Source organism: Pleurodeles waltl, chromosome 5 (genome assembly GCF_031143425.1).
Source record: "Pleurodeles waltl isolate 20211129_DDA chromosome 5, aPleWal1.hap1.20221129, whole genome shotgun sequence".
Classification (NCBI taxonomy): domain Eukaryota; kingdom Metazoa; phylum Chordata; class Amphibia; order Caudata; family Salamandridae; genus Pleurodeles; species Pleurodeles waltl.
The window spans coordinates 24,029,215-24,054,882 of NC_090444.1; the positions used below are offsets into that span (position 1 = coordinate 24,029,215).

General features: G+C 46.5%; 1 protein-coding gene across 1 annotated transcript in view; it reads left to right on the top strand.

The window, feature by feature from the left end:
* LOC138295308 (uncharacterized) overlaps positions 1 to 25,668 on the top strand; it is a 124,723-nt gene that overhangs the window by 90,616 nt on the left and 8,439 nt on the right. Inside the window, exons 5-7 of the mRNA XM_069233522.1 lie at positions 9,161 to 9,271; positions 16,557 to 16,658; positions 22,388 to 22,501. Coding sequence (XP_069089623.1) covers positions 9,161 to 9,271; positions 16,557 to 16,658; positions 22,388 to 22,501 — 327 coding nt within the window. The remainder of the gene's footprint in view (positions 1 to 9,160; positions 9,272 to 16,556; positions 16,659 to 22,387; positions 22,502 to 25,668) is intronic.

Genomic DNA, 25,668 nt, shown 5'->3' on the forward strand with positions numbered 1-25,668 from the left:
GTCGAGTCGGGGTTGCCGGGTGCAGTGTTGCAAGTCTCACGCTTCTTGCGGGGAGTTGCAGGGGACTTTAAATCTGCTACTTGAAACAAAGTTGCAGTTCTTTTGGAGCAGTGCCGCTGTCCTCGGGAGTTTCTAGTCTTTCTTGAAGCAGGGCAGTCCTCAGAGGATTCAGAGGTCGCTGGTCCCTTGGAGAGCGTCGCTGGAGCAGGTTTCTTTTGGAAGGCAGGAGACAGGCCGGTAGGACTGGGGCCAAAGCAGTTGGTGTCTTCTGTTCTTCCTCTGCAGGGGTTTTTCAGCTCAGCAGTCTTCTTCTTCAGGTAAGTTGCAGGAATCTGTTTTTCTAGGTTCAGGGGAGCCCTTAAATACTAAATTTAAGGGCGTGTTTAGGTGTGGGGGGTTAGTAGCCAATGGCTACTAGCCCTGAGGGTGAATACACCCTCTTTGTGCCTCCTCCCAAGGGGAGGGGGTCACATCCCTAATCCTATTGGGGGAATCCTCCATCTGCAAGATGGAGGATTTCTAAAGGTTAGAGTCACTTCAGCTCAGGACACCTTATGGGCTGTCCTGACTGGCCAGTGACTCCTCCTTGTTGTTTTCTTTGTTTCCTCCAGCCTTGCCGCCAAAAGTGGGGGCCGTGGCCGGAGGGGGCGGGCATCTCCACTAAGCTGGAGTGTCCTGCGGTGCTGTGACAAAGGGGTGAGCCTTTGAGGCTCACCGCCAGGTGTTACAGCTCCTGCCTGGGGAGGTGTTAGCATCTCCACCCAGTGCAGGCTTTGTTACTGGCCTCAGAGTGACAAAGGCACTCTCCCCATGGGGCCAGCAACATGTCTCTAGTGTGGCAGGCTGCTGGAACCAGTCAGCCTACACAGATAGTCGGTTAGGTTTCAGGGGGCACCTCTAAGGTGCCCTCTGGGGTGTATTTTACAATAAAATGTACACTGGCATCAGTGTGCATTTATTGTGCTGAGAAGTTTGATACCAAACTTCCCAGTTTTCAGTGTAGCCATTATGGTGCTGTGGAGTTCGTGTTAGACAGACTCCCCGACCATATACTCTTATGGCTACCTTGCACTTACAATGTCTAAGGTTTTGCTTAGACACTGTAGGGGCACAGTGCTCATGCACTGGTGCCCTCACCTATGGTATAGTGCACCCTGAATTAGGGCTGTAAGGCCTGCTAGAGGGGTGTCTTACCTATACTGCATAGGCAGTGAGAGGCTGGCATGGCACCCTGAGGGGAGTGCCATGTCGACTTACTCATTTTGTTCTCACCAGCACACACAAGCTGGTAGGCAGTGTGTCTGTGCTGAGTGAGGGGTCTCTAGGGTGGCATAAGACATGCTGCAGCCCTTTGAGACCTTCCCTGGCATCAGGGCCCTTGGTACCAGGGGTACCAGTTACAAGGGACTTATCTGGATGCCAGGGTGTGCCAATTGTGGAATCAAAAGTACAGGTTAGGGAAAGAACACTGGTGCTGGGGCCTGGTTAGCATGCCTCAGCACACTTTCAATTCAAAACATAGCATCAGCAAAGGCAAAAACTCAGGGGGTAACCATGCCAAGGAGGCATTTCCTTACACTTAGCTATATAGATTTTTATTGCTGGGGATACAGCTTTTGTAAAGGAGCTTTGATAGAAGCGCAGTATAGATGAGGCTCTGTGTGGTAACAACCCGGCGCTTTTTGGGATCTGCTCTTCCCATGATAGTTTACTAGTTAGCCTGACTCCCAGGTGGTCTATAGAGCTAACTTCCTTCAGGGGACTCCGTCAATGTGGATGGAACATCTTTTGATAGGTCCTTTGGATAACACCATCAGTTTAGTTTTATTAATGTTAACCTCCAACCCATGATCGCTACAAAATAGATTGAACCGGTCAACAAGGATTTGCAACCCCATCGGTGTCTTGGAAATAAGGAGCGAATCGTCCGCGAAAAGCAGGATAGGGATTTTTTGTGTGTTCAAGGAGGGAGCGTCATTCTGGCATGTGGACACAGACTTCACTACTTCATTAATAAATAAAGTAAATAGTAAGGGGGCTAGCACACAACCTTGGCGAACTCCCCTTCTAATTGGAATCTGTTCTGTCAGTTCGCCTTGTTCACCCCACCTCACTTGGGCATAAGTATTTTCATGTAATCGTTTTAACAGGAGTAATAAGTCCTCTGGGACTCCCAATCTACCCAGCACTTTCCACAATTTAGCTCTTGGGACCAGGTCCAGGGTGACCACCTATCAGAAGGGGGCTGTGATGTCACCTACCTGACCTGGCCACTCAGCTGCTCCCAGGAGCCTTTGCCCACCTTGGATTCAAGATGGCAGAATGAAGTGGCCACCTGGAGGAGCTCTGGGCACCACCCTAGAGTGGTGATGGACAGGAGAGTGGTCTCTCCCCTTTCCTTTGACCAGTTTCGTGCGAAAGCAGGGACCGGGGGTCCCTGAACTGGTGCAAACCGGTTTATGCAAGGAGGGCACCATATGTGCCCTTCAAACCATACCGATGGCTTGGGGAGACTACCGTTCCTAAGCCATATAACAGCTATTTCCAAGGAAGAGGGTGTTAACTCCCTCTCCCACAGGAAATGCTTTGTTCTGCCTTCCTCTGCCTGAGATGGTCAAGCAGCAGGAGGGCATAAACCTGTCTGCGGGGTGGCAGCAGCGGGGCTGCCCTGAAAACCCCAGACGACTGGTAGCAGCAATGCTGGGATCCTCTAAGGACCCCCCTAGAGTGCATGGAATCATACAACGAATACTGGCAACGGTATTGGGGTATGATTCTGACATGTTTGATACTAAACATGCCCAGGTTCAGAGTTAACATTATGTAGCTAGACACAGGTGTCCAGTGCACAGGTAAAATGGCTTCCCCACACTTACAAAAGTCCACTGAAATGGAGTTGGAGTTTGTAGGTGCACCTCTGCTAATGCAGGGGTGCCCTTACACACAGGTACCTGCACCCTGCCCTCTGTGCTAGGAGGACCTACCATAGGGGTGACTTACTGTGACCTGTAGTGAAAGGGTGCATGCACCTTTCCATGCAGGCTGCAATGGCAGGCCTGCAGACACATTTTGCATGGGCCTCCATGGGTGCCATAATATATACAGCAGTCCATAGGGATCCACTGGTACCCTAATTTCCTGGGTACCATATACTAGGGACTTAGGGGGAACCAATATGCCAATTGTGAAGTGTGCAAAGTCCTAAGGAACCACATTTAGAGGGAGAGAGCACTGCCACTGAGGTCCTGGTTAGCAGGATCCCAGTGGACACAGTCAAGACACACTGAGAGCAGGGACAAAGTGGACCACCCTATCAGTTTGGATATTTCTCCTGTAATGTGCCTAAACTGTTGGCCTTCTAGTTCCCTAGTTGGAGGTTGTGGACTTACGGATATTAGAGCAGGACTGGGTTGCTGTCCTAAAGGGTCTATAGGTGGACAGGATTGCTGTCATAAGTTTTTTGGGGTGGAGGAGATTTGCTGCTCCAAAGTCTCCATGGAAGGACAAGATGTTTTTTCCAAGTTTTCTAAAGTAGGACAGGGTTGCTTTTGCACTGTAGGTTCCTTCCAGATGGATTATTTTACCCCAGAAGCTCAGCCGTTATAACCCTAGGTTCCGGTGGTGTAGTTTCCACCCAGGGTGTGGGTGCCTTCCTTAGGGGAGTGGATCCACAGTGGGAGTTTGGACAGGAGGTAACCTTATAGCCTGCCTGTCTCTGCTGTTAGGAGTGTCCTGGGCCATTATTCCAGGCTCCACTGCCCCTGGTTCTCCGTGCTCTTTAGCCTGGGTTGATGTTAAGGCAATGAGGTGTTTAGGGATGACCAGCGTGGCTGCATGGGCTTGAAACACTACTTCAGCCCAATCTGAGGTCACTACCCAGGAGGCACTCTATAGGTAAGTTAGAAGGCACTACAACCTGTTTAGAGCCAGTAACCCCACCCCAGCTAAAGTCAACCACAGCTATGGGGAGGCACTGAGTGGAGTTTGTCACATCAGTAACTTTGTACCTGTGACCAAGTAGGCATTGTTCAGGTGACACCCGTTTTTTAGGTACTATGGTGACACTGGCAACTCGGCCCCTGTAGGCCTCAGCCTCAACACCATTTATCAAGCAGTGCTGCTTGTACTTACCAATATTAAGGGACAAGCAGCTAGGGTGGTAAGGGGGCTAACCATGTCAAAAAGAGGCCTTTTCTCATATGACCTCCCCTCCCCCAAACGAAAGAGGATGACCCCCATAGAGACAAAAGCTGTCTTAGGGGTTTCCTTGTCTAGCCCATGGCCCGCTACATTCTCAAAGGTGAACCATCTGTGATGCAGGATCCACGCAGCTCCGGAGGCGCTCCATGCAGCCAGCCATCGTTGCAGTTGGTTGCTACTACTAGGGGTGTTAGGGGTACTAGTGGCAGTAGTAGTGGGAGCAGGCTTGGTACTATTTTTAGTGCTGTCACCTGCCCTGTGGCCTGGTTGCCAACAGATGTTGGAGAGGAAGAGGACTTAGACCCACCCCCAGAACAGTCTTCTCAAGTCCCCCAAAAACCTGTACAGAAGGGTGGGCCCAGAGACTCCTCACAGTCCAGGGGGAGGTACAAAGGGAGACACTTTGACCCTAGTAAGGCTTGGTGCCAAGAGTGCAAAACTAAAGGGCACCAAACAGGAGACTCCGGCTGTAAGAACCAAAAGAATGCCTCTAGTCACCCTGCAGTGAATGCAGTCGCCAATATCCAGATGGGGTCAGAGGTGTGGCCTGGCCATGTCAGTGTCCCCACAGAGGCAACATTAGTCACTGAGGGTGGGGTAGAATTATCCTGTGCTACCTGGCCAAGTAATATGTCCAAATACAGGCAGCACCCTGTGATTAATGGGGAGAAACATAGAAGCTCTGAGGGATACAGGAGCTAGTATTACCATGGTAACTCAGCACCTGGTCCACACAAATCAGTTCCTGGTAGGGAGGTCTTATCCTGTCACCAATGCTGACAATGAGACCAAGTTCCACCCCATGGCTATGGTACACTTTGAATGGGAAAGAGTAGCAGGGCAGAAAGAAGTGTTTGTGTCCTCATCCATCCCTGTAGATTGCCTACTTGGTAATGATCTGGACCATTTCTCCTGGGCTGAGGTAGAGCTAAAGACCTATTCAGCAATGCTTGGAATCCCTGAGTGGGATTGTGTCAAGACTAGGGCACAGAGCAAACTTCAGAGAGAAAAAGGAGAGCTGGATCCTGAACTAGTGGACCAGCCTCCCAAGAGAAAAGGCAAGAAGACTGGGGGACCAGCTTCACAACAGATCCCAAGGCAGGACCCCTCTCCTCAGGAGGCAAAGGAGTCACCCACCTTAGAAGAAACTCGGCCTGAAGAGCTTGGGCCTTAACACCCAGAGCTCTTGGGCCCAGGGGAACCCTCTAGAGAAGATCTGTGCTAGGGACAAAGAGAGTGTCCCACTCTTGAAGGCCTGAGACCACAAGCTGCTCAGGAGGCGCTAGGAAATGTCAGTGGTACCCACAGAGTCTACTGAGAGGAGGGGTTTCTGTACACTGAGGCCAGAGACCTCAAGCCTGGTGCAACCACGAGGGTGGTAGTGCTCCAGAAGTTCTGAGACTTTCTTCTCAATTAAGCCCATGACATTTCCCTAGCTGGGTATCTGGGCCAAAGGTCCTTGAGGCTCTTTAAAAAACTGGCCTCACTACCAATGCCAGTAGTTGTTTACTTGGGCCACCTGGTTGGTGGATGCCAGGTGCAACCCCTCCAACCCAAGATTCAGACTATTGTGGCAAGGAAGCTCCCACAACCCAGACACACGTCAGGGCTTTCCTCGGCTACTATAAGAGATTTGTGAATGATTATGGCATTATATTTGCCCCTCTCACATGCCTTTGACACTTTGAAGGAAGCTATGTGCTCTGCTCCAGTCGTACAAGCACCAGACTACTCCAGGGAATTCATAGTCCAAACAGGTGCTTCTGAAATGGGGATAGGAGCATCCTTTCCCAGAAAGATGATGATGGACATGACCAGCCAGTTACTTTTATAAGCTAGAAACTACTCCCTAGGGAACAAAAGTGGATTGACATAGAGAGGTCTCCAGGGCATTGGGTACTATGGGAAGGCCCCTGAGGGCAGCAGCACTAATTGTGCCACCCTCAGAGCCATGCATCCGGATGCTCCCAGCACTGCCACTGCAGGCTGAGTGTCCTGGTGCAAACCTAAAACACAGACATGACATGGCACACTGCCGGTGTGCCTGTCCACCATACCCTGCATTTACTATGGGTAAGACACCCCTCTGGCAGGCCTTACAGCCCTAGGGCAGGGTGCTTCATGTTATATGTGAGGGCATAGCTGCATGAGCAATATGTCCCCACTGTGAACTTGCCAAACCTGCAACATAGTGAGTGAACAGAGCAGCCATTTTATTGCATGTGCTGGACACTGGTCAAACACAGGTTTCCCAGCTACACGATGGCCACTCTGAACCCTGAGTTGTTTGGTATCAACAAGTCAGAATGATAAATCCAAACTGGTACCAGTATTGGATTTATCCCTAAATGTACCCAGAGATCACCTTAGAGGTTCCCCCCTGCAAAACCTAACTATCCTGGCATTGTTGCTGACTAGTTATATCCAGCTACAACCTCCAGACAGCCAATATACAAACCTTGGGTGAGTGCCCTGTCTCTCTGGTTTCTAAAACAATGCCTTTCTGAGTGGAGGAGATAATCCCCCCTCCCTCAGGCATGTACACTGCCCTGGCAGTGAGCTTCAAAGGGCTACCGCCCCTGAAACTCAACCCCCAGGTCTGCTGCTAGCAGCAGATGGCCTTCCCCTTTTGCAAACCTCCACTTTTTGCGAGGTCAAAGGTGGGAAACCACACAAAGTGTAGGAGGAGTAGCCTCATCTGGCGTGCACCATCCTTAAGGTGGTATCTGCGAGGTAGACCCTCTGTTTCATTTTCCTTCCTTCTTAGATGGAAGGAAAATATCCAATTAGGTTTAGGGAAGTGACTCTTCCCACAGGAAGTGGTCACTATAGTGGGTGTAGCCACCCAAATGCAAATGTCCCATTGGACACTACCAGGTAACCCCTAAAACGCCCGCTAAAATTTTGTATTTAGTGGGCATCCCTGGACCAAGAAATTACATTTTGAAGGCCACAAAGAAGACAGGCCCAAAGAAGAACCAAGGCACGAGAACTGTGGACCTGCTGGACAGGAAAAAGGTGCCAAACCCTGCCTGCTGCACCCAGGACTTGTCAATCACTGCTCTGGAGGAGCTGGTCACCTTGTCACTGGACTGAGCTCAAGAAACACAGAGAACCTCCAGGCTTTACCAATCCCCCAAGAACTCCCTCCAGAGTGGTGGTACCACTCTGCAACAAGTCAAGAACCAACCACCCAGTGGGGATCACTTTACTGACCGGCCAATATCGCCTGAACCGGAAATTGCAGCCGGACCTGACGATCACGAGGACAAACCCTGCAAGTGTGCGAAGTTTGGTGGTACTGTGCGGTCTAGTGGCCAGGCCGTACCAGTACCCTGGGTACTGGATAGTTGATATCGGACACCCAGAAAACCAGCTTGCCGGAAGTTGAAAAAGGACCAGGAGGAAGCCCTAGTTGAGGGACTTCAGGAACGTCCTGGACCTCCAGCCAGAGTGCCCCCCTTGTTCTGTAAGCAACCTTCAAACAGACCTTCTTCCAGATCCAAAGGGCTCCTTTGCACATAGGCTCTGGCTCACTGATTCGCTCTGGACCCTGCCGTCCTGTGCCTTGCAACAAAGAACCAGCTGTGCCCCAAGGATCCCTCACCCCTTGCGACCTCGACACTCCAAGGGCCCCAAAGGCACCACTTCAAAGCTGCAAGAACAGACCTTTTCCAAGTGGTCCCCCTCAGTGGCCCTGCACCAGCTGCAAGAGACTTTTCACCATTGCTCCCGCCGGAACTGGAAGCCGCCTGAAAGTCTCCAGCTTGCACTGTGTGCCCACTTATGATCTCGACCAACCTGCAAAAGCGGAACTTTGTAAACCAATTGTATGATTTTTTTAATGCATTTTAAAAGTGACTAGCTATGGATTGCTATGGTGCGTAACTGCACACAGAAAGACTGCATTTATTAAAATTTAAAAAATCCGTAACTTAAAAAGAAATTAACCAATTTTGATAATCTTGGTCTTAAAATGTATATAAAATCTGAAGTATGTTTATAAATTGTTCTCAGGGTATTCCTTTGAATATGTGAGATGCATGATTGATACTGTGAGTACAAAAAATGCTTTGAACTTCTCTGAGACTGACGTAACTGCTCAACCAAACTACCTCAAACATTAGAGCATTAGGTGATCTAGTTTTTACCTCTGGAGTGATTACCTAGACCCTCTGCACATTGTGCCTAGTTTTGCACACTACATAGATGGCCGGCCTCCTACACTGGCCTGTACTGGAGTACGGCCCTCTATTGACTGATGGTAAGGACGGTTCTAGAGTATAGTACTCTTGTGACTCGTGAGGACTGTACTGGAGTGTCTGTACTGAAATACAGTACTCTAGTGACTGATGATGAGGACTGTACTGAGGTGTCTGTACTGTACTGCAGTACTGTACTCTAGCGACTGGTGGTGAGGGTTGTACTGGGCTGTCTACTGTACTGGAGTACTCTAATCCCATGACTGGTGGTGATGGCAGTACTGGAGTGTCTCCATTGGATTGGACTCTCGTGACTGGTAATGAGGGCTGTACTGGAGTGTCTGTATTGTACTGGACTCTCGTGACTGGTAATCAGGGCTGTACTGGAGTGTCTGTATTGTACTGGACTCTCGTGACTGGTAATGAGGGCTGTACTGGAGTATCTGTATTGTACTGGACTCTCGTGATTGGTAATCAGGGCTGTACTGGAGTGTCTGTATTGTAGTGGCATACTGTGTTCTTGTAACCTTTTGGGATTATTGTAATGCAGTGTCTGGTGGTGAGGACTGTACTGGAGTCTCTGTACTGGAGTCTCTGTACTGGAGAACTGTACTGTTTGGTGGTGAGGCCTTCACAGGGGTGTCAGTACTATACTGGATTTCCACTGGTCTTGCCACTGGCTGGGATGGGATGATTTTAATGGAGTGTCTGGTGGTGAAAAGGCAGATAACCATTGTGTGTTTTTTCTTTATTGCCAGGTTCTCCGATTCCGGTTCCTGATATTTTATTAAGAGTGGAGGATGTGAAGATTGCAGAAGAAGAAATCCTCAGATCTCAGCAGCCAGCAGTGAGCATTAGTCCCTGTGCAGGTGAGCTCAGGCCCTTTACATTCTTGCAGTTGATGTAAAACCTCCTGCACCAACAGAGGACACTGGTCAGTTGCCTCCAGCTGCTCCGTGTCCCCAAGAAAAGGCCACACGTGGGAGTGATCTCAATGAAGCATGTCATTGCCTTCAGTGCAGAGGAGTGAAATGTGTAGGTTTTAGAGCCATGGTCTGATGTCATGGGGTGGGATGTGGATGGAAGGGACATGATGCAGAGGGTGGGTGGATAGTATTGGGCTATAAATCTGTTATCTGCATTAAGGAGGCTTTGAATCATTGGATGAGAGTGCCATGGGTTGTAATGAGAGATATGTAGTGTAATGGCTTGTAATGATGTTTATGTAGTGGTGTGGTTTGTAATGAGAGAGATATAGTGCCATGGTTTGTAATAAGAGATATGTAGTGCCATGGCTTGTAATGAGAGATATGTAGTGCCTTTTTAATGAGAGATATGTAGAACTGTGGTTTGTAATGAGAGAAATGCAGTACCAGTGCTTGTAATGAGTCATGTGGTGCTGTGCTATGTAATGAGAGATATGTAGTGTCATGGTTTGTAATGAAAGATATGTAGTGCCATGGCTTGTAATGAGAGACATGTATACCATGGCTTGCAATGAGAGATATGTAGTGTCATGGTTTGTAATGAGAGATATGCAGTGGTATGGTTTTTATTGAGAGATATGTAGCACCGTTGTTTGTATTGAGAGATATGTAGTGACGTGGTTTGTAATGAGAGGTGTGTAGTGCACTGGTTTGTAATGAGAGAAATGTAGTGCCATGACTTGTAATGCGAGACGTATAGTGCCATGGTTTGTAATGAGAGATATGTAGTGTCATGGTTTGTAATGAGTGATATGTAGTGGTGTGGTTTGTAATGAGAGATTTGTAGCACTGCGGTTTGAATTGAAAGATATGTAATGCCTTTTTTGATGAGAGACATGTAATGCCGTGGTTTGTAACAAGAGATACGTGGTGCCATCTTCTGTAATGAGATATATGTAATGCTATGGTTTGTAATGAGAGGTGTGTAGTGCCATGGATTATAACAAGAGATGTGTATTACCTTGGATTGTAACAAGAGATGTGTATTGCCATGGATTGTAATAAGAGATGTGTAATGCCTTGGGTTGTAACAATAGATGTATAATGCCATCCTTTGTAATGGGAGATATGTCATTCTGTGGTTTGTAATGAGAGGTGTGTAGTACCATTGATTCCAATGAGAGGTGTTTAGTGCCATGGATTGTAATGAGAGGTGTTTGATTGCATGGATTGTAACAAGAGATGTGTAATGCCATCCTTTGTAGTGAGAGATATGTAATGCTATGGTTTGTAATGAGAGGTGTGTATTGCCACAAGAGATGTGTAGTGCCATCCTTTGTAATGAGAGATATGTAATGCTATGGTTTGTAATGAGATGTGTTTAATGCCATGGATTGTAACCAGAGATGTGTAATGCCGTGGATTGTAATGAGAGATGTGTAATGCTGTGGATTGTAAAGTGAGATGTGTAATGCCGTGGATTGTAATGAGAGATGTGTGATGCCGTGGATTGTAATGAGAGATGTGTGATGCCGTGGATTGTAATGGGAAATGTGTAATGCCATGGATTGTAGAGAGAGATGTGTAATGCCGTGGATTGTAAAGTGAGATGTGTAATGCCGTGGATTGTAAAGTGAGATGTGTAATGCCGTGGATTGTAATGAGAGATGTGTGATGCCGTGGATTGTAATGAGAGATGTGTGATGCCGTGGATTGTAAAGAGAGATGTGTAATGCCGTGGATTGTAATGAGAGATGTGTGATGCCGTGGATTGTAAAGAGAGATGTGTAATGCCGTGGATTGTAATGAGAGATTTGTAATGCCATGGATTGTAAAGAGAGATGTGTAATGCCGTGGATTGTAATGAGAGATGTGTGATGCCGTGGATTGTAAAGAGAGATGTGTAATGCCGTGGATTGTAATGAGAGATGTGTGATGCCGTGGATTGTAAAGAGAGATGTGTAATGCCGTGGATTGTAATGAGAGATTTGTAATGCCATGGATTGTAAAGAGAGATGTGTAATGCCGTGGATTGTAATGAGAGATGTGTGATGCCGTGGATTGTAATGAGAGATGTGTGATGCCATCCTTTGTAATGGGAGATATGTCATTCTGTGGTTTGTAATGAGAGGTGTGTAGTACCATTGATTCCAATGAGAGGTGTTTAGTGCCATGGATTGTAATGAGAGGTGTTTGATTGCATGGATTGTAACAAGAGATGTGTAATGCCATCCTTTGTAGTGAGAGATATGTAATGCTATGGTTTGTAATGAGAGGTGTGTATTGCCACAAGAGATGTGTAGTGCCATCCTTTGTAATGAGAGATATGTAATGCTATGGTTTGTAATGAGATGTGTTTAATGCCATGGATTGTAACCAGAGATGTGTAATGCCGTGGATTGTAATGAGAGATGTGTAATGCCGTGGATTGTAAAGTGAGATGTGTAATGCCGTGGATTGTAATGAGAGATGTGTGATGCCGTGGATTGTAATGAGAGATGTGTGATGCCGTGGATTGTAATGGGAAATGTGTAATGCCATGGATTGTAGAGAGAGATGTGTAATGCCGTGGATTGTAAAGTGAGATGTGTAATGCCGTGGATTGTAAAGTGAGATGTGTAATGCCGTGGATTGTAATGAGAGATGTGTGATGCCGTGGATTGTAATGAGAGATGTGTGATGCCGTGGATTGTAAAGAGAGATGTGTAATGCCGTGGATTGTAATGAGAGATGTGTGATGCCGTGGATTGTAAAGAGAGATGTGTAATGCCGTGGATTGTAAAGAGAGATGTGTAATGCCATGGATTGTAATGAGAGATGTGTGATGCCGTGGATTGTAAAGAGAGATGTGTAATGCCGTGGATTGTAATGAGAGATTTGTAATGCCATGGATTGTAAAGAGAGATGTGTAATGCCGTGGATTGTAATGAGAGATGTGTGATGCCGTGGATTGTAATGAGAGATGTGTGATGCCGTGGATAGTAATGAGAGATGTTTAATGCCGTGGATTGTAATGAGAGATGTGTGATGCCGTGGATTGTAAAGAGAGATGTGTAATGCCGTGGATTGTAAAGAGAGATGTGTAATGCCGTGGATTGTAATGAGAGATTTGTAATGCCGTGGATTGTAATGAGAGATGTGTGATGCCGTGGATTGTAAAGAGAGATGTGTAATGCCGTGGATTGTAAAGAGAGATGTGTAATGCCGTGGATTGTAATGAGAGATTTGTAATGCCGTGGATTGTAATGAGAGATGTGTGATGCCGTGGATTGTAATGAGAGATGTGTAATGCCGTGGATTGTAAAGAGAGATGTGTAATGCCGTGGATTGTAAAGAGAGATGTGTAATGCCGTGGATTGTAATGAGAGATGTGTGATGCCGTGGATTGTAATGAGAGATGTGTGATGCCGTGGATTGTAATGAGAGATGTGTGATGCCGTGGATTGTAATGAGAGATGTGTAATGCCGTGGATAGTAATGAGAGATGTGAAATGCCGTGGATTGTAATGAGAGATGCGTAATGCCGTGGATTGTAATGAGAGATGTGTAATGCCGTGGATAGTAATGAGAGATGTTTGATGCCGTGGATTGTAATGAGAGATGTGTGATGCCGTGGATTGTAAAGAGAGATGTGTAATGCCGTGGATTGTAAAGAGAGATGTGTAATGCCGTGGATTGTAATGAGAGATTTGTAATGCCGTGGATTGTAATGAGAGATGTGTGATGCCGTGGATTGTAATGAGAGATGTGTAATGCCGTGGATTGTAAAGAGAGATGTGTAATGCCGTGGATTGTAATGAGAGATTTGTAATGCCGTGGATTGTAATGAGAGATGTGTGATGCCGTGGATTGTAATGAGAGATGTGTAATGCCGTGGATTGTAATGAGAGATGTGTGATGCCGTGGATTGTAATGAGAGATGTGTGATGCCGTGGATTGTAAAGAGAGATTTGTAATGCCGTGGATTGTAATGAGAGATGTTTAATGCCGTGGATTGTAATGAGAGATGTGTGATGCCGTGGATTGTAAAGAGAGATGTGTAATGCCGTGGATTGTAAAGAGAGATGTGTAATGCCGTGGATTGTAAAGAGAGATGTGTAATGCCGTGGATTGTAAAGAGAGATGTGTAATGCCGTGGATTGTAAAGAGAGATGTGTAATGCCGTGGATTGTAATGATAGATTTGTAATGCCGTGGATTGTAAAGAGAGATGTGTAATGCCGTGGATTGTAAAGAGAGATGTGTAATGCCGTGGATTGTAATGAGAGATGTGTGATGCTGCGGATTGTAATGAGAGATGTGTGATGCCTTTGATTGTAATGAGAGATTTGTAATGCCGTGGATTGTAATGAGAGATGTGTGATGCCGTGGATTGTAATGAGAGATGTGTAATGCCGTGGATTGTAAAGAGAGATGTGTAATGCCGTGGATTGTAAAGAGAGATGTGTAATGCCGTGGATTGTAATGAGAGATGTGTGATGCCGTGGATTGTAATGAGAGATGTGTGATGCCGTGGATTGTAATGAGAGATGTGTGATGCCGTGGATTGTAATGAGAGATGTGTAATGCCGTGGATAGTAATGAGAGATGTGTAATGCCGTGGATTGTAATGAGAGATGTGTAATGCCGTGGATTGTAATGAGAGATGTGTAATGCCGTGGATAGTAATGAGAGATGTTTGATGCCGTGGATTGTAATGAGAGATGTGTGATGCCGTGGATTGTAAAGAGAGATGTGTAATGCCGTGGATTGTAAAGAGAGATGTGTAATGCCGTGGATTGTAATGAGAGATTTGTAATGCCGTGGATTGTAATGAGAGATGTGTGATGCCGTGGATTGTAATGAGAGATGTGTGATGCCGTGGATTGTAATGAGAGATGTGTGATGCCGTGGATTGTAAAGAGAGATTTGTAATGCCGTGGATTGTAATGAGAGATGTTTAATGCCGTGGATTGTAATGAGAGATGTGTGATGCCGTGGATTGTAAAGAGAGATGTGTAATGCCGTGGATTGTAAAGAGAGATGTGTAATGCCGTGGATTGTAAAGAGAGATGTGTAATGCCGTGGATTGTAAAGAGAGATGTGTAATGCCGTGGATTGTAAAGAGAGATGTGTAATGCCGTGGATTGTAATGATAGATTTGTAATGCCGTGGATTGTAAAGAGAGATGTGTAATGCCGTGGATTGTAAAGAGAGATGTGTAATGCCGTGGATTGTAATGAGAGATGTGTGATGCTGCGGATTGTAATGAGAGATGTGTGATGCCTTTGATTGTAATGAGAGATGTGTGATGCCGTGGATTGTAATGAGAGATGTGTGATGCCTTTGATTGTAATGAGAGATGTGTGATGCCTTTGATTGTAATGAGAGATGTGTGATGCCTTTGATTGTAATGAGAGATGTGTGATGCCGTGGATTGTAATGAGAGATGTGTAATGCCGTGGATTGTAATGAGAGATGTGTAATGCCGTGGATAGTAATGAGAGATGTGTAATGCCGTGGATTGTAATGAGAGATGTGTAATGCCGTGGATAGTAATGAGAGATGTTTAATGCCGTGGATTGTAATGAGAGATGTGTGATGCCGTGGATTGTAAAGAGAGATGTGTAATGCCGTGGATTCTAATGAGAGATGTGTGATGCCGTGGATTGTAATGAGAGATGTGTGATGCTGTGGATTGTAATGAGAGATGTGTGATGCCGTGGATTGTAAAGAGAGATGTGTAATGCTGTGGATTGTAATGAGAGATGTGTGATGCCGTGGATTGTAATGAGAGATGTGTGATGCCGTGGATTGTAAAGAGAGATGTGTGATGCCGTGGATTGTAAAGAGAGATGTGTGATGCCGTGGATTGTAAAGAGAGATGTGTGATGCCTTTGATTGTAATGAGAGATGTGTGATGCCTTTGATTGTAATGAGAGATGTGTGATGCCGTGGATTGTAATGAGAGATGTGTGATGCCGTGGATTGTAATGAGAGATGTGTGATGCCGTGGATTGTAAAGAGAAATGTGTAATGCCGTGGATTGTAATGAGAGATGTGTGATGCCGTGGATTGTAATGAGAGATGTGTGATGCCTTTGATTGTAATGAGAGATGTGTGATGCCTTTGATTGTAATGAGAGATGTATAATGCCGTGGATTGTAATGAGAGATGTGTAATGCCGTGGATTGTAATGAGAGATGTGTAATGCTGTGGATTGTAATGAGAGATGTGTGATGCCGTGGATTGTAATGAGAGATGTGTGATGCCTTTGATTGTAAAGAGAGATGTGTAATGCCATGGATTGTAGCCAGGGATGTGTAATGCCGTGGATTGTAATCAGAGATTTGTAATGCCGTGGATTGTAATGAGAGGTGTGTAATGCCGTGGATTGTAATGAGAGATGTGTGATACCGTGGATTGTAATGAGAGATGTGTGATGCCGTGGATTGTAAAGAGAAATGTGTAATGCCGTGGATTGTAAAGAGAGATGTGTAATGCCGTGGATTGTAATGAGAGATGTGTGATGCCGTGGATTGTAATGAGAGATGTGTGATGCCGTGGATTGTAATGAGAGATGTGTGATGCCGTGGATAGTAATGAGAGATGTGTGATGCCTTTGATTGTAATGAGAGATGTGTGATGCCTTTGATTGTAATGAGAGATGTGTGATGCCGTGGATTGTAATGAGAGATGTGTGATGCCGTGGATTATAATGAGAGATGTGTGATGCCTTTGATTGTAATGAGAGATGTGTGATGCCTTTGATTGTAATGAGAGATTTGTAATGCCGTGGATTGTAATGAGAGATGTGTGATGCCTTTGATTGTAATGAGAGATGTGTGATGCCGTGGATTGTAATGAGAGGTGTGTAATGCCATGGATTGTAATGAGAGATGTGTAATGCCGTGGATTGTAATGAGAGATGTGTGATGCCTTTGATTGTAATGAGAGATGTGTGATGCCTTTGATTGTAATGAGAGATGTGTAATGCCGTGGATTGTAATGAGAGATGTGTGATGCCTTTGAATGTAATGAGAGATGTATAATGCCATGTCCTGCAGCAAGGATGGATATCATCAGACTGAATATTGTTCTGCCTCGGATGCCAACTGACGTCCTTGGATTGGAGAGTCAGGCTCTGCGTTCAGTGAAGATTGGGCTGCAGAGGTTATAGATTGAGGATTTGGGCGAGGGTGGGTGGGTCCCCCATTGTCCTTTTCATTTATGTTTTAATCTCTCTCCAGTTACCTCAGATCCCACTCTGCCTTTGCGGATTAAGGAAGAGGAGAGCCCGTTCCCCATAGATCTCCCAGACAAGAAGGAGGTTACCTCCAAACCCGCTAAAGGTGAGTGGACAGTACCTTTTTCTGGCAGGCTTCATCACCATGCAGGTGCATTGGCTGTTGCTTGGTGCGTTTCCCGAGGCCCTTTGAGTAGAGGTGATACGGGATGGCAATGCCCTGCAGTCATAGCAGTGCTTTCAGACATGAACCTTGGTTTTAAACATGCAGCTCCTGTTTGAATAGGCACCTCTGGTTTTCCTTTCTATAACCTCTTTACCTCTTCTCTTTTATTTGGAAAGGGTACAGTTGATCAGAATACAGTCCCAGCAATCCATTGTAGTCGGTCGATTTGGGCTTTGGCTAAGAGGGTTCACCAAAGCGCAATCTAAAATGGCTGATCCGAGGCCCTGCAGCTTTCATGGTGTTCTTGGATGTAAGCAGACTGGAGCCTTGGAAGAAGAAGAGATAGGACAGTGCCTGTGGAACTCATGGGGAGCCAGAGATAATTAAAGGGTCTCTTTTATTTAAAGTAGGAGTGGGAGGAGCTCACGGGAGCTTCAGTTTGTGGAATTCAGCAGAGTTACATAAAATCTCTGCGAGGTTCTGTGGAGTTTCATGAGTGGGTGGTGTAGGAAAATGCCTCCTTGGCATGGTTACCCCCTAACTTTTTGCCTTTTGTTGATGCCAGCTTTGATTGAGAAGGTGCTGGGACCCTGCTAACCGGGCCCCAGCACCAGTGTTCTTTCCCTAAACTGTACCTTTGCTTCCACAATTGGCACAGCCCTGGAACACAGATAAGTCCCTTGTAACTGGTACCCCTGGTACCAAGGGCCCTGATACCAGGGAAGGCCTCTAAGGGCTGCAGCATGTCTTATTCCACCCTGGGATACCCCTCACCTAACAGAGGCACATTGCCTCATAGCTTGTGTGTGCAGGTGGGGAGAAAAAGACTAAGTTGACATGGCACTCCCCTCAGGATGCCATGCCAACCTCACACTGCCTGTGGCATAGGTAAGTCACCCCTCTAGCAGGCCTTACAGCCCTAAGGCAGGGTGCACTATACCACGGGTGATGGCATAGCTGCATGAGCGCTATGCTCCTATAGTGTCTAAGCAAATTCTTAGACATTGTCAGTGCAGGGTAGCCATAAAGAGTATATGGTCTGGGAGTTTGTCAAACACAAACTCCACAGTTCCGTAATGGATACACTGAATAGTGGGAAGTTTGGTATCAAACGTCTCAGCACAATAAATCCACACTGATGCCAGTGTGGGATTTATTGAGAAAGGCACTCAGAGAGCATGCCAGCCCAACTGTTAGTGCTAGGCTGACCGGTCTCTGCCAGCCTGCCACTTACAGTCGAGTTTCTGGCCACATGGGAAGAGTGCCTTTGTCACTCTGTGACCAGGAACAAGGCCTGTACTGGGTGGAGGTGCTTCTCTCCTCCCCCTGCAGGAACTGTAACACCTGGTGGTGAGCCTCAAAGGCTCAAGCCTGGTGCTACAACACCCCAGGGCACTCCAGCTAGTGGAGATGCCTGCTCCCCAGACACTGCCCCCACTTTTGGCGGCAAGTCCGGAGGAGTTAATGAGAAAAACAAGGTGGAGTCACCCTCCAGCCAGGACAGCCCCTAAGGTGTCAAGAGCTGAGGTGACCCCTTCCTTAGAAAATCCTCCATTTTAGTTTTGGAAGATTTAGCCCAATAGGATTAGGGATGTGCCCTACTCCCCAAAGGGAGGAGGCACAAGGAGGGTGTAGCCACCCTCAGGGACAGTAGCCATTGGCTACTGCCCTCCAGCCCTAAACACACCCCTAAATAAAGTATTTAGGGGTGACCCTGAACCCAGGAAATCAGATTCCTGACGACCTAACAAGAAGGGCTGCTGACCTGAAAACCCCGCAGAGGAAGGAGACAACAACTGCTTTGGCCCCAGCTCTACTTGCCTGTCTCCAGATTCAAAGGACCTGCAACAGCGACGCAGCCAGCTGGATTTTCTATTACCATTCTGGCCCTACTAAACATGACAGGGCCACTACGTTCAGATCTGAATCTACCACATACAAGTATATGAGGGCAGTTCTAATGCTAGTCCATGAAAGGAAAAGGCCTCACAGTACAGGGAAATAAATCTGTGGGTTTTCCAATACCAGGACATGTAAAACATAAGTGCATGTCCTGCCTTTTATCTACATAGCACCCTGCCCTCTGGGTTACCTGGGCCCTACCTTTGGGGTGACCTTTGTGTAGAGAAAGGGGAGGTCAAGGCTTGGCAAGTAGTTTTAGATGCCAAGTCGAAGTGGCAGTGAAACTGCACACCAAGGCCTTGCAGTGGCAGGTCTGAGACATAGTTAAGGGGCTACTTATGTGGGTGGCACAACCAGTGCTGCAGGCCCAGAAGTAGCATTTAATTTACAGGCCCTGCGCAGATGTAGTGCACTTTACTAGGGGCTTACAAGTAAATTAAATAATTCAGTTGGGTAGGAACCGATGTTACCATGTTTAGGGGAGAGGGCACATGCACTTTAGCACTGGTTAGCCTGGTTAGCAGTGGTAAGGTGCACAGAATCCAAAAACGGGGTCAGAAAAAGGGGGGAGGCAGGCAAAATGTTGGGCAATGGCTACTCTAAGGTTGTGAGGTCTCACAAATAGCTAAACAATTTCCAAGTGGCGTGCAGTTTTACTGATGAAACTATAGAGTGTACAAACAGTGATGTTTGAAAATTGATTTTCTGCAAATATTTGTCACTTGGACATCACCAAGTAAAGTGTTCTGATTTGTTTTGCTCCTGTTTAAATCGTTGTGTCTCACTACTGAATTAAAAAAAGGGCAATTGTAATTCCTGATATATTTTGAAATACGTGTACTGTTTATTTACAAGATATTTAAATGTTGTGCTAGAAAATAAACCTGACATCCTACAGTCTTTTGTTTCACAATGATTGTGAGAAAGCTCACGTTACAAAATTGTGTAACTGTCGTAGGAGAAAAAAAAGTGAACTCCATTTTTCAGGATATGATAAGCACCAGTTAGTAAAAAGACAAATTGACATTTGACCTCTCATTGACAGTCAATGTGTCAAGATAAAACAAGATTTAAAGGCATATTTACTGCGCATTCTTTTCTGAATTAACAGAGCACCTGTTCCTTTCCAGCTCAAGTTCACTCACCAGAATGGACCAGTAGGTCCTAAAATAGCTTGACGTGATAAAATCATAGTCGCCATAGCGACTAGGTTTTTCGAGGTCTGCTTAAGAGCACTGCACTGATGCAGGACAAAGCAATAACACCTATGAAATTGTTAGGTTCACTAGAGGAAAAATATAAAGTTATTCCGAAAGAGTAGAGGACTGGAAGGAAATGTCTCTTTTGTGTCAATTGAGTATGTTTGGTCGCCTGATACCCAATTGGCACAAGCCAGCTTACTTGAAAGTCGCTAGTATATGGTACCCAGGGCCTGAAAGTTAGAGGGTCACTCCCAAGCAGTGATTGTGCTGCTGTGGGTGTGACGAGTAAACCACGGCTCCCAGTCCACCAGTGCAGACTGGAAGGACAGTTTTTAACCGCTAACTCGACTTTTCCATTTAAAACCATGACAAAGCCAACCCCTGCCTTTGTTATATACCTAAGTCTTCCCTAAGGCAGGCCGAGCAAGCCCTAAAGCAGAGTGTTGTATACTCAAAAAGAAGAACATATGTTTTTACGTGTTCCAAAAGGAGAGAACCAACATATTTTTTTTACTGTGGACAAGGCTAGCAGCTCCTTTGGTGAGTGCGCACTTGCTGCCTGCCACAGCAGCCCTGCTAAGTTCTGACTGGGACTGCTAAGGCTGCACTCTGTGTTTATAAATTGGTGTCAGATTGCTTAAGTGTCTTGTCGATATCTTCCACAGTTGTATTAGTGCTTTTTAAATTCTCTGCCCTTCTTCCTCTGTATGAGGTTTGCCGCCCAGAGCCACAGCTACCCAGGGTTGAGCTGAAGGTTTAACAAAGGGAACCTACACATCCTAAAGGGGTTGATAAGTGTATTAGACGGTGAGGTCGCGCGGCCACATGTATAATACACCCATTTCCTCATAAGGACAGTTGCCCAAGTGGTGGTGTCTGCGGACAGGTGTTCATGTGTCGGTCTGTGGCACCCCAGGAGCGCACAAGGAGCACTTGAACAAATGTCACACTGAGGAACTGTACTTAGATAACATACTAACACGACGTGTCAGAAACAAACCAGTGTGCCTGCATGTTCTGAAGTTCACTGCATTTATTTTAGTTCTAGGATGATCTGTATTTTGGGCACATGAAATATTAGACATAAATGCAAAAATAAAGCTGCTTAAAGCACATATTTCAAACAAACTTCAAGCAAAATCAATTGACAAATAATGTGAGGAAATTCACAGTTTCCTCAGACCCTCGTTTTCCACAGAAAAAGTTAGATACAGATACAAAGAAACACCGACCATTCAAAACATCTGTAGCAGTGGAAGGTTAAACATAAATGTGTCCAAAAATGTTGGGGCATATAATATTCAAATAATCAGTCACAAAATAAAGAGAAAAGTTTATATTTTACGCATTCTTTTCTTGTCCTATAGATGGAAATTGCCACAGTTGGGCTCTTAAGGAATTCTTTTGTGAGCCTTTATCAAGAACATGTGGAAACTGAGCTAGTATTGTATATAATATCGCTTGTAAATTAACATCGAGGATATCCTGGAGAATGGTTTTTGTACAGCTCTGGATACTACTGAGAAAGAGTTTCAATCAATCAGCAGGACGGTTGGGGCCTGGGTTAGATATTGTTGGACGGGTAACTCCGTCGCCGTAGTAACTCGACCGCAGTCCCTCCTAGTCTGTACTGTTGTGGGATCGGGCTCTTCCCTTCCACTTCAGAGAAACTTGTCCAGGCTAAAGTAGCGCGGCCCTTGTCTAATCCTTGCTGCTGTGGTCACTGGCAGGACTTTGCTCACTTAAATCCACGGCAACACTTAGGGACATATTTATACTCCATTTCCGCCGAATTTGCATCATTTTGTTTTACGCAAAATCAGCACAAAACTAACTCCATATTTATATTTTGACACTAGACCCATCTAACGTCAAAATATTGGGTTTGCACCATTTTACAGATGAGTGAAGCTACCTTGCGTCAATGTTTTGCAAGGTTAGTGTTCCCATTTAAAAAATGGTGCTATCCCCATAGCCCCATGTGGTGGGCATGAGTCCTGTGTTTCCTAAAACAGGTGTCATGTGGTATGGACGGTTTTCCGTCAGAAAATGACGCTAGGCTGGTTAGAGGCATTTTGTGGTGCAAACCCCCTTCCTCCATACTGCCATCCCCACCCGGCTAACGTAATTTTTTTTACGCTAGCCCACCGTTTGTGCCGGCTTGCAGCATTCCATAAATTTGGCAACTGGCTGGCGCCCTGGAATGGTGCAACCCGGAGCTATACTTTTTGACACAAAACTGTGCAAACGCAGTTTTGCGTCAAAAAGTATAAATATGGGCCTTTCGTGAATTCTTTGCTGTCATGGGTGGAGTCGCGCACAATGACTTTTTGTTTCTGGCTGAGAACGGATGAATGGTTTTCTTTCCACTTGGGTCTTGGGGGGAATGTCACACAGTTGCTAGCGACAGACACGCTAGTGCGCTGCAGAACATGGTTGCAAGTGATTGGTCTTTGTAAGTGTTGCAGAGATGGTGTAAAATGTGTTCAATGGGTGAAGTTCGCCAATTTAAACTGGTATCCCTAACACTGTTTGCTCTACAATCTAATCTCTTGGGTCTCACAGGTGTTCCATCTGCGAGTCCTGACCTCATCGTTGTGGTTAAGAGCGAAGAGGACCTCAGCAACAAGAGCCTCCAGAGTCTGCAGGAAGGGCCCGGAAGCGCCCTGGTCACAAAACGTGAGCGAGGCTTATACTGATGTGAATAACTGTCATTGTTTGGGGATGGGAGGAAGGTGGATTGAACTGGACAGTGAAGCAGTTTTTGTTCACAGCACGGTCACTTTCCTAAAGCAAATGTAAACAAGCACTTGACATTTGTTTTACTGCTGAACCTTACATCCTAACCCTCATGTTGTTGTGTGACTGGTAGACCCCCTGCACTTGCTTCATAATGAAAATGGATTATTAATATAGTCTGGCGTCTGCAGCCTGATGTCTCCCATCATCCTACAAACGCCTGGCTGCAAAGTCCTAACCCTTGCTTTGGGGACAGGTCGCTTCCACCAGATCTTTACCGTGAGACCTTCTCTTTGTCCTATGCCAGGCTGGCATCACTGGGCAGTAACGCGTAGGGCATTGGTGCTTGCCACTGGTGTCCTGGTGCCACAGAGTTGTTGCACTGAAGCTGAATGTTGGGTTATTAGATGTGGCTGATGCGAGTCCTTACCAAGTAACACGGTCACAGGTTTGTCCTTATTAGGAACCAAGTGACTCTTTGGAAAAGTAAAAAAAAATACAGGCACACAGATCACACACACCATCCTCGCCCCCCACCCACCTCTTAAATACTACACACTAAATTACAATTCTGTCCACTCAGGTCGATTAAAATACCTCTGGGACATCCTCGTATCACTTTACCCCCCTAGTGAGTTCTAAATCCTACAACTACAGCGCCCCCTACACGGGACGCGATGTAAGAATAAGAAGTTTTATTATCAGTAAAGCAGAACGTTCCATTTCACACTGCATTCGGTAGCACTCGTTGTACTGTAAACCAGCAACACTGTATATATAAAAGTGCAGTAAGGTGAAGTGATGTGCAGTGCAGTGCAGTGAAGAGCAGTGCAGTGAAGTGAAGAGCAGTGCAGAGCAGTGAAGTGCAGTGCAGTGAAGGGAAGGGAAGAGCAGTGCAGTGCAGTGAAGAGCAGTGCAGTGAAGTGAAGTGAAGAGCAGTGCAGAGCAGAGCAGTGCAGTGCAGTGAAGTGCAGTGAAGAGCAGTGCAGTGAAGAGCAGTGCAGTGAAGAGCAGTGAAGAGCAGTGCAGTGAAGTGCAGTGCAGTGCAGTGCAGTGCAGTGAAGAGCAGTGAACAGCATGTGTCCCAGAGTCTCCAGGAGGGGCCCACGAACTCCAGAGCCCAAGAGCGGACGCTCCAGGACCGCTTTGTGAACCATGAAAACCTCTCCCTGGCTTACACCTACAATCCCCCCAGATACCTAGGGTGACTTCATCTTTAAAAAGCATTTGGGGAGGGGTTCCTGCTCTTCTTCAACCCCCAAACATGCCGTGATCCTATTGACGGTGCCATTGCCTTTCTTGGGGCCCCAAATACACAAATATGCAAATGTTAAAGCCCCCAGGGTTTTGTGGGCCGATCCCCTGCCCCACGGGATGCATATGAGATGAGCGACATTTGGATTCACGCTGAGTGGCTTTGCTACTTTGCTTTTGTTTTGTAATAGCTGCGGCTTCAAAGCCCGGGGCATCCATACTTCCAGGGGATGGGGTCACTGAGGCCAAAACTTGTCTCACCAGGGGGACCCCACACACACCGCCTCACCATAGCAGTTTAATTAATACAGATGTGCTGACCCCTGCATGCCTGGCCCTCACCAAAGGAAGTGTACTGAAGATGACAGAGCTGCATGCCCTTCCTGCTCTGCCAGTCCCCATGGGGGCCAGGCTGTATCTCAGGCCCCACAGGGCCATGTTTGCGGTTTTTGGCTCATTTTCCTTCTAGTCGTGAACCACAACCACTAGGAGCATTTTTTTCAAGCCTCCTTTGCGGTAAAGGGTTGCTTGGTTTTAGGGCTTCCTGCACCAGACCAGCTGCCAGAATGGAGTCTGGTGTTCTTTTCCACTTGTGGGTGGCATCTTGTGCAACCCTAGCTCAGCCAGTAAGTAAAACCTCATGTCTGCTGCAACCCAGAAGCTCAATGGCTTTGGCTGTCTTGCAGGGCACCTGTGTGTCAGTGGGGTCAGAGGTAACTTTCCTGATGGAGGTCACCGAGCTACAGGACCTGTCCACGGAAGTCTTGAGAGAACCCTCTAGGGCTCAAGAGGGGATATGAGGATGTCACTGCTACTGGCCCTGGAGAGACCCATCCTAGTCCTTGGGAGTCGACCAGAGTCAGTCCATCGGGGTTACCTCAGAATTACATTTTTGGCTGGAAGAGGGGAAGAGCACTAGCCCATTGTCTGGATAGCTTCCCCGCCCCTCCAAAACTACTCCCTGGGGTCTAGTGGGCTTTCTCTCACATGCCACAGGCAGATTGGAGGAAAACACCTCATATCTGCCCCTGAGTGGGGGGAGAAAGACTGTTGATAGTGATTTGGGGACATATAGGCTAGGCTCGATGTCTGAGCAGGTTGCCCCCACCTTTTTTTGTAAATAAAAACACTCCTTGGTGTCTAGTGGTCTTTCTGCTTCCCCACTAGAAGGAGATTAGAGGAAACACCTTCTATATGCCACTGACTGGAGGGAGAAAGAGTGTTGAGGGTGATTTGAGGGGTGGGGGCTAGGCTCGATGCCTAGGCAGGTCACCTTTACCCATTTTCCTACAAAACACAATTCATGGTGTTTACTGTGCTTTCTCACCATCCCCACCAGCCCCCTCCCACACACACACCCCTGGGGCAGAAAATAAAGGTTTCAGTTTCAAGATGGCTTGTGATATCTTCCCTAAACCCACTATTCCCCTGGACAAAACTCCACCTCAGATTTTTTTCCAGTTTCTAACATGCTTTTCAGAGCTCTGAGACTGTCTATTTACAGAAGAATAGTTCTTCAACTCTAGACACTGAAATCGTTCTCAATGAGTTAAGACCCCGAATGACGAACAATTCAGTTTTTTTATAAATAAAACAGCAAATTCTCAAGGACTGTAATATCTGCCTACCTTGAAACCACGAGTTGAACGGTCTGAGGACGCACCAGTGGACACACCCCAAGATGCAGTGCCAAAGATCTCCGAGGAGTCAACCGAGCTCAGCTTTGATGACATCAATGGAACTTGCTCTGACAGAGAGAGGGGAAGCCCGTCCAGTATTCCTCAAAGTGCTCTGACTTCTAGAACCAATCATAAGCAGGCTCTTTCCCAAAGAAACCCACACACAAGGTGCAG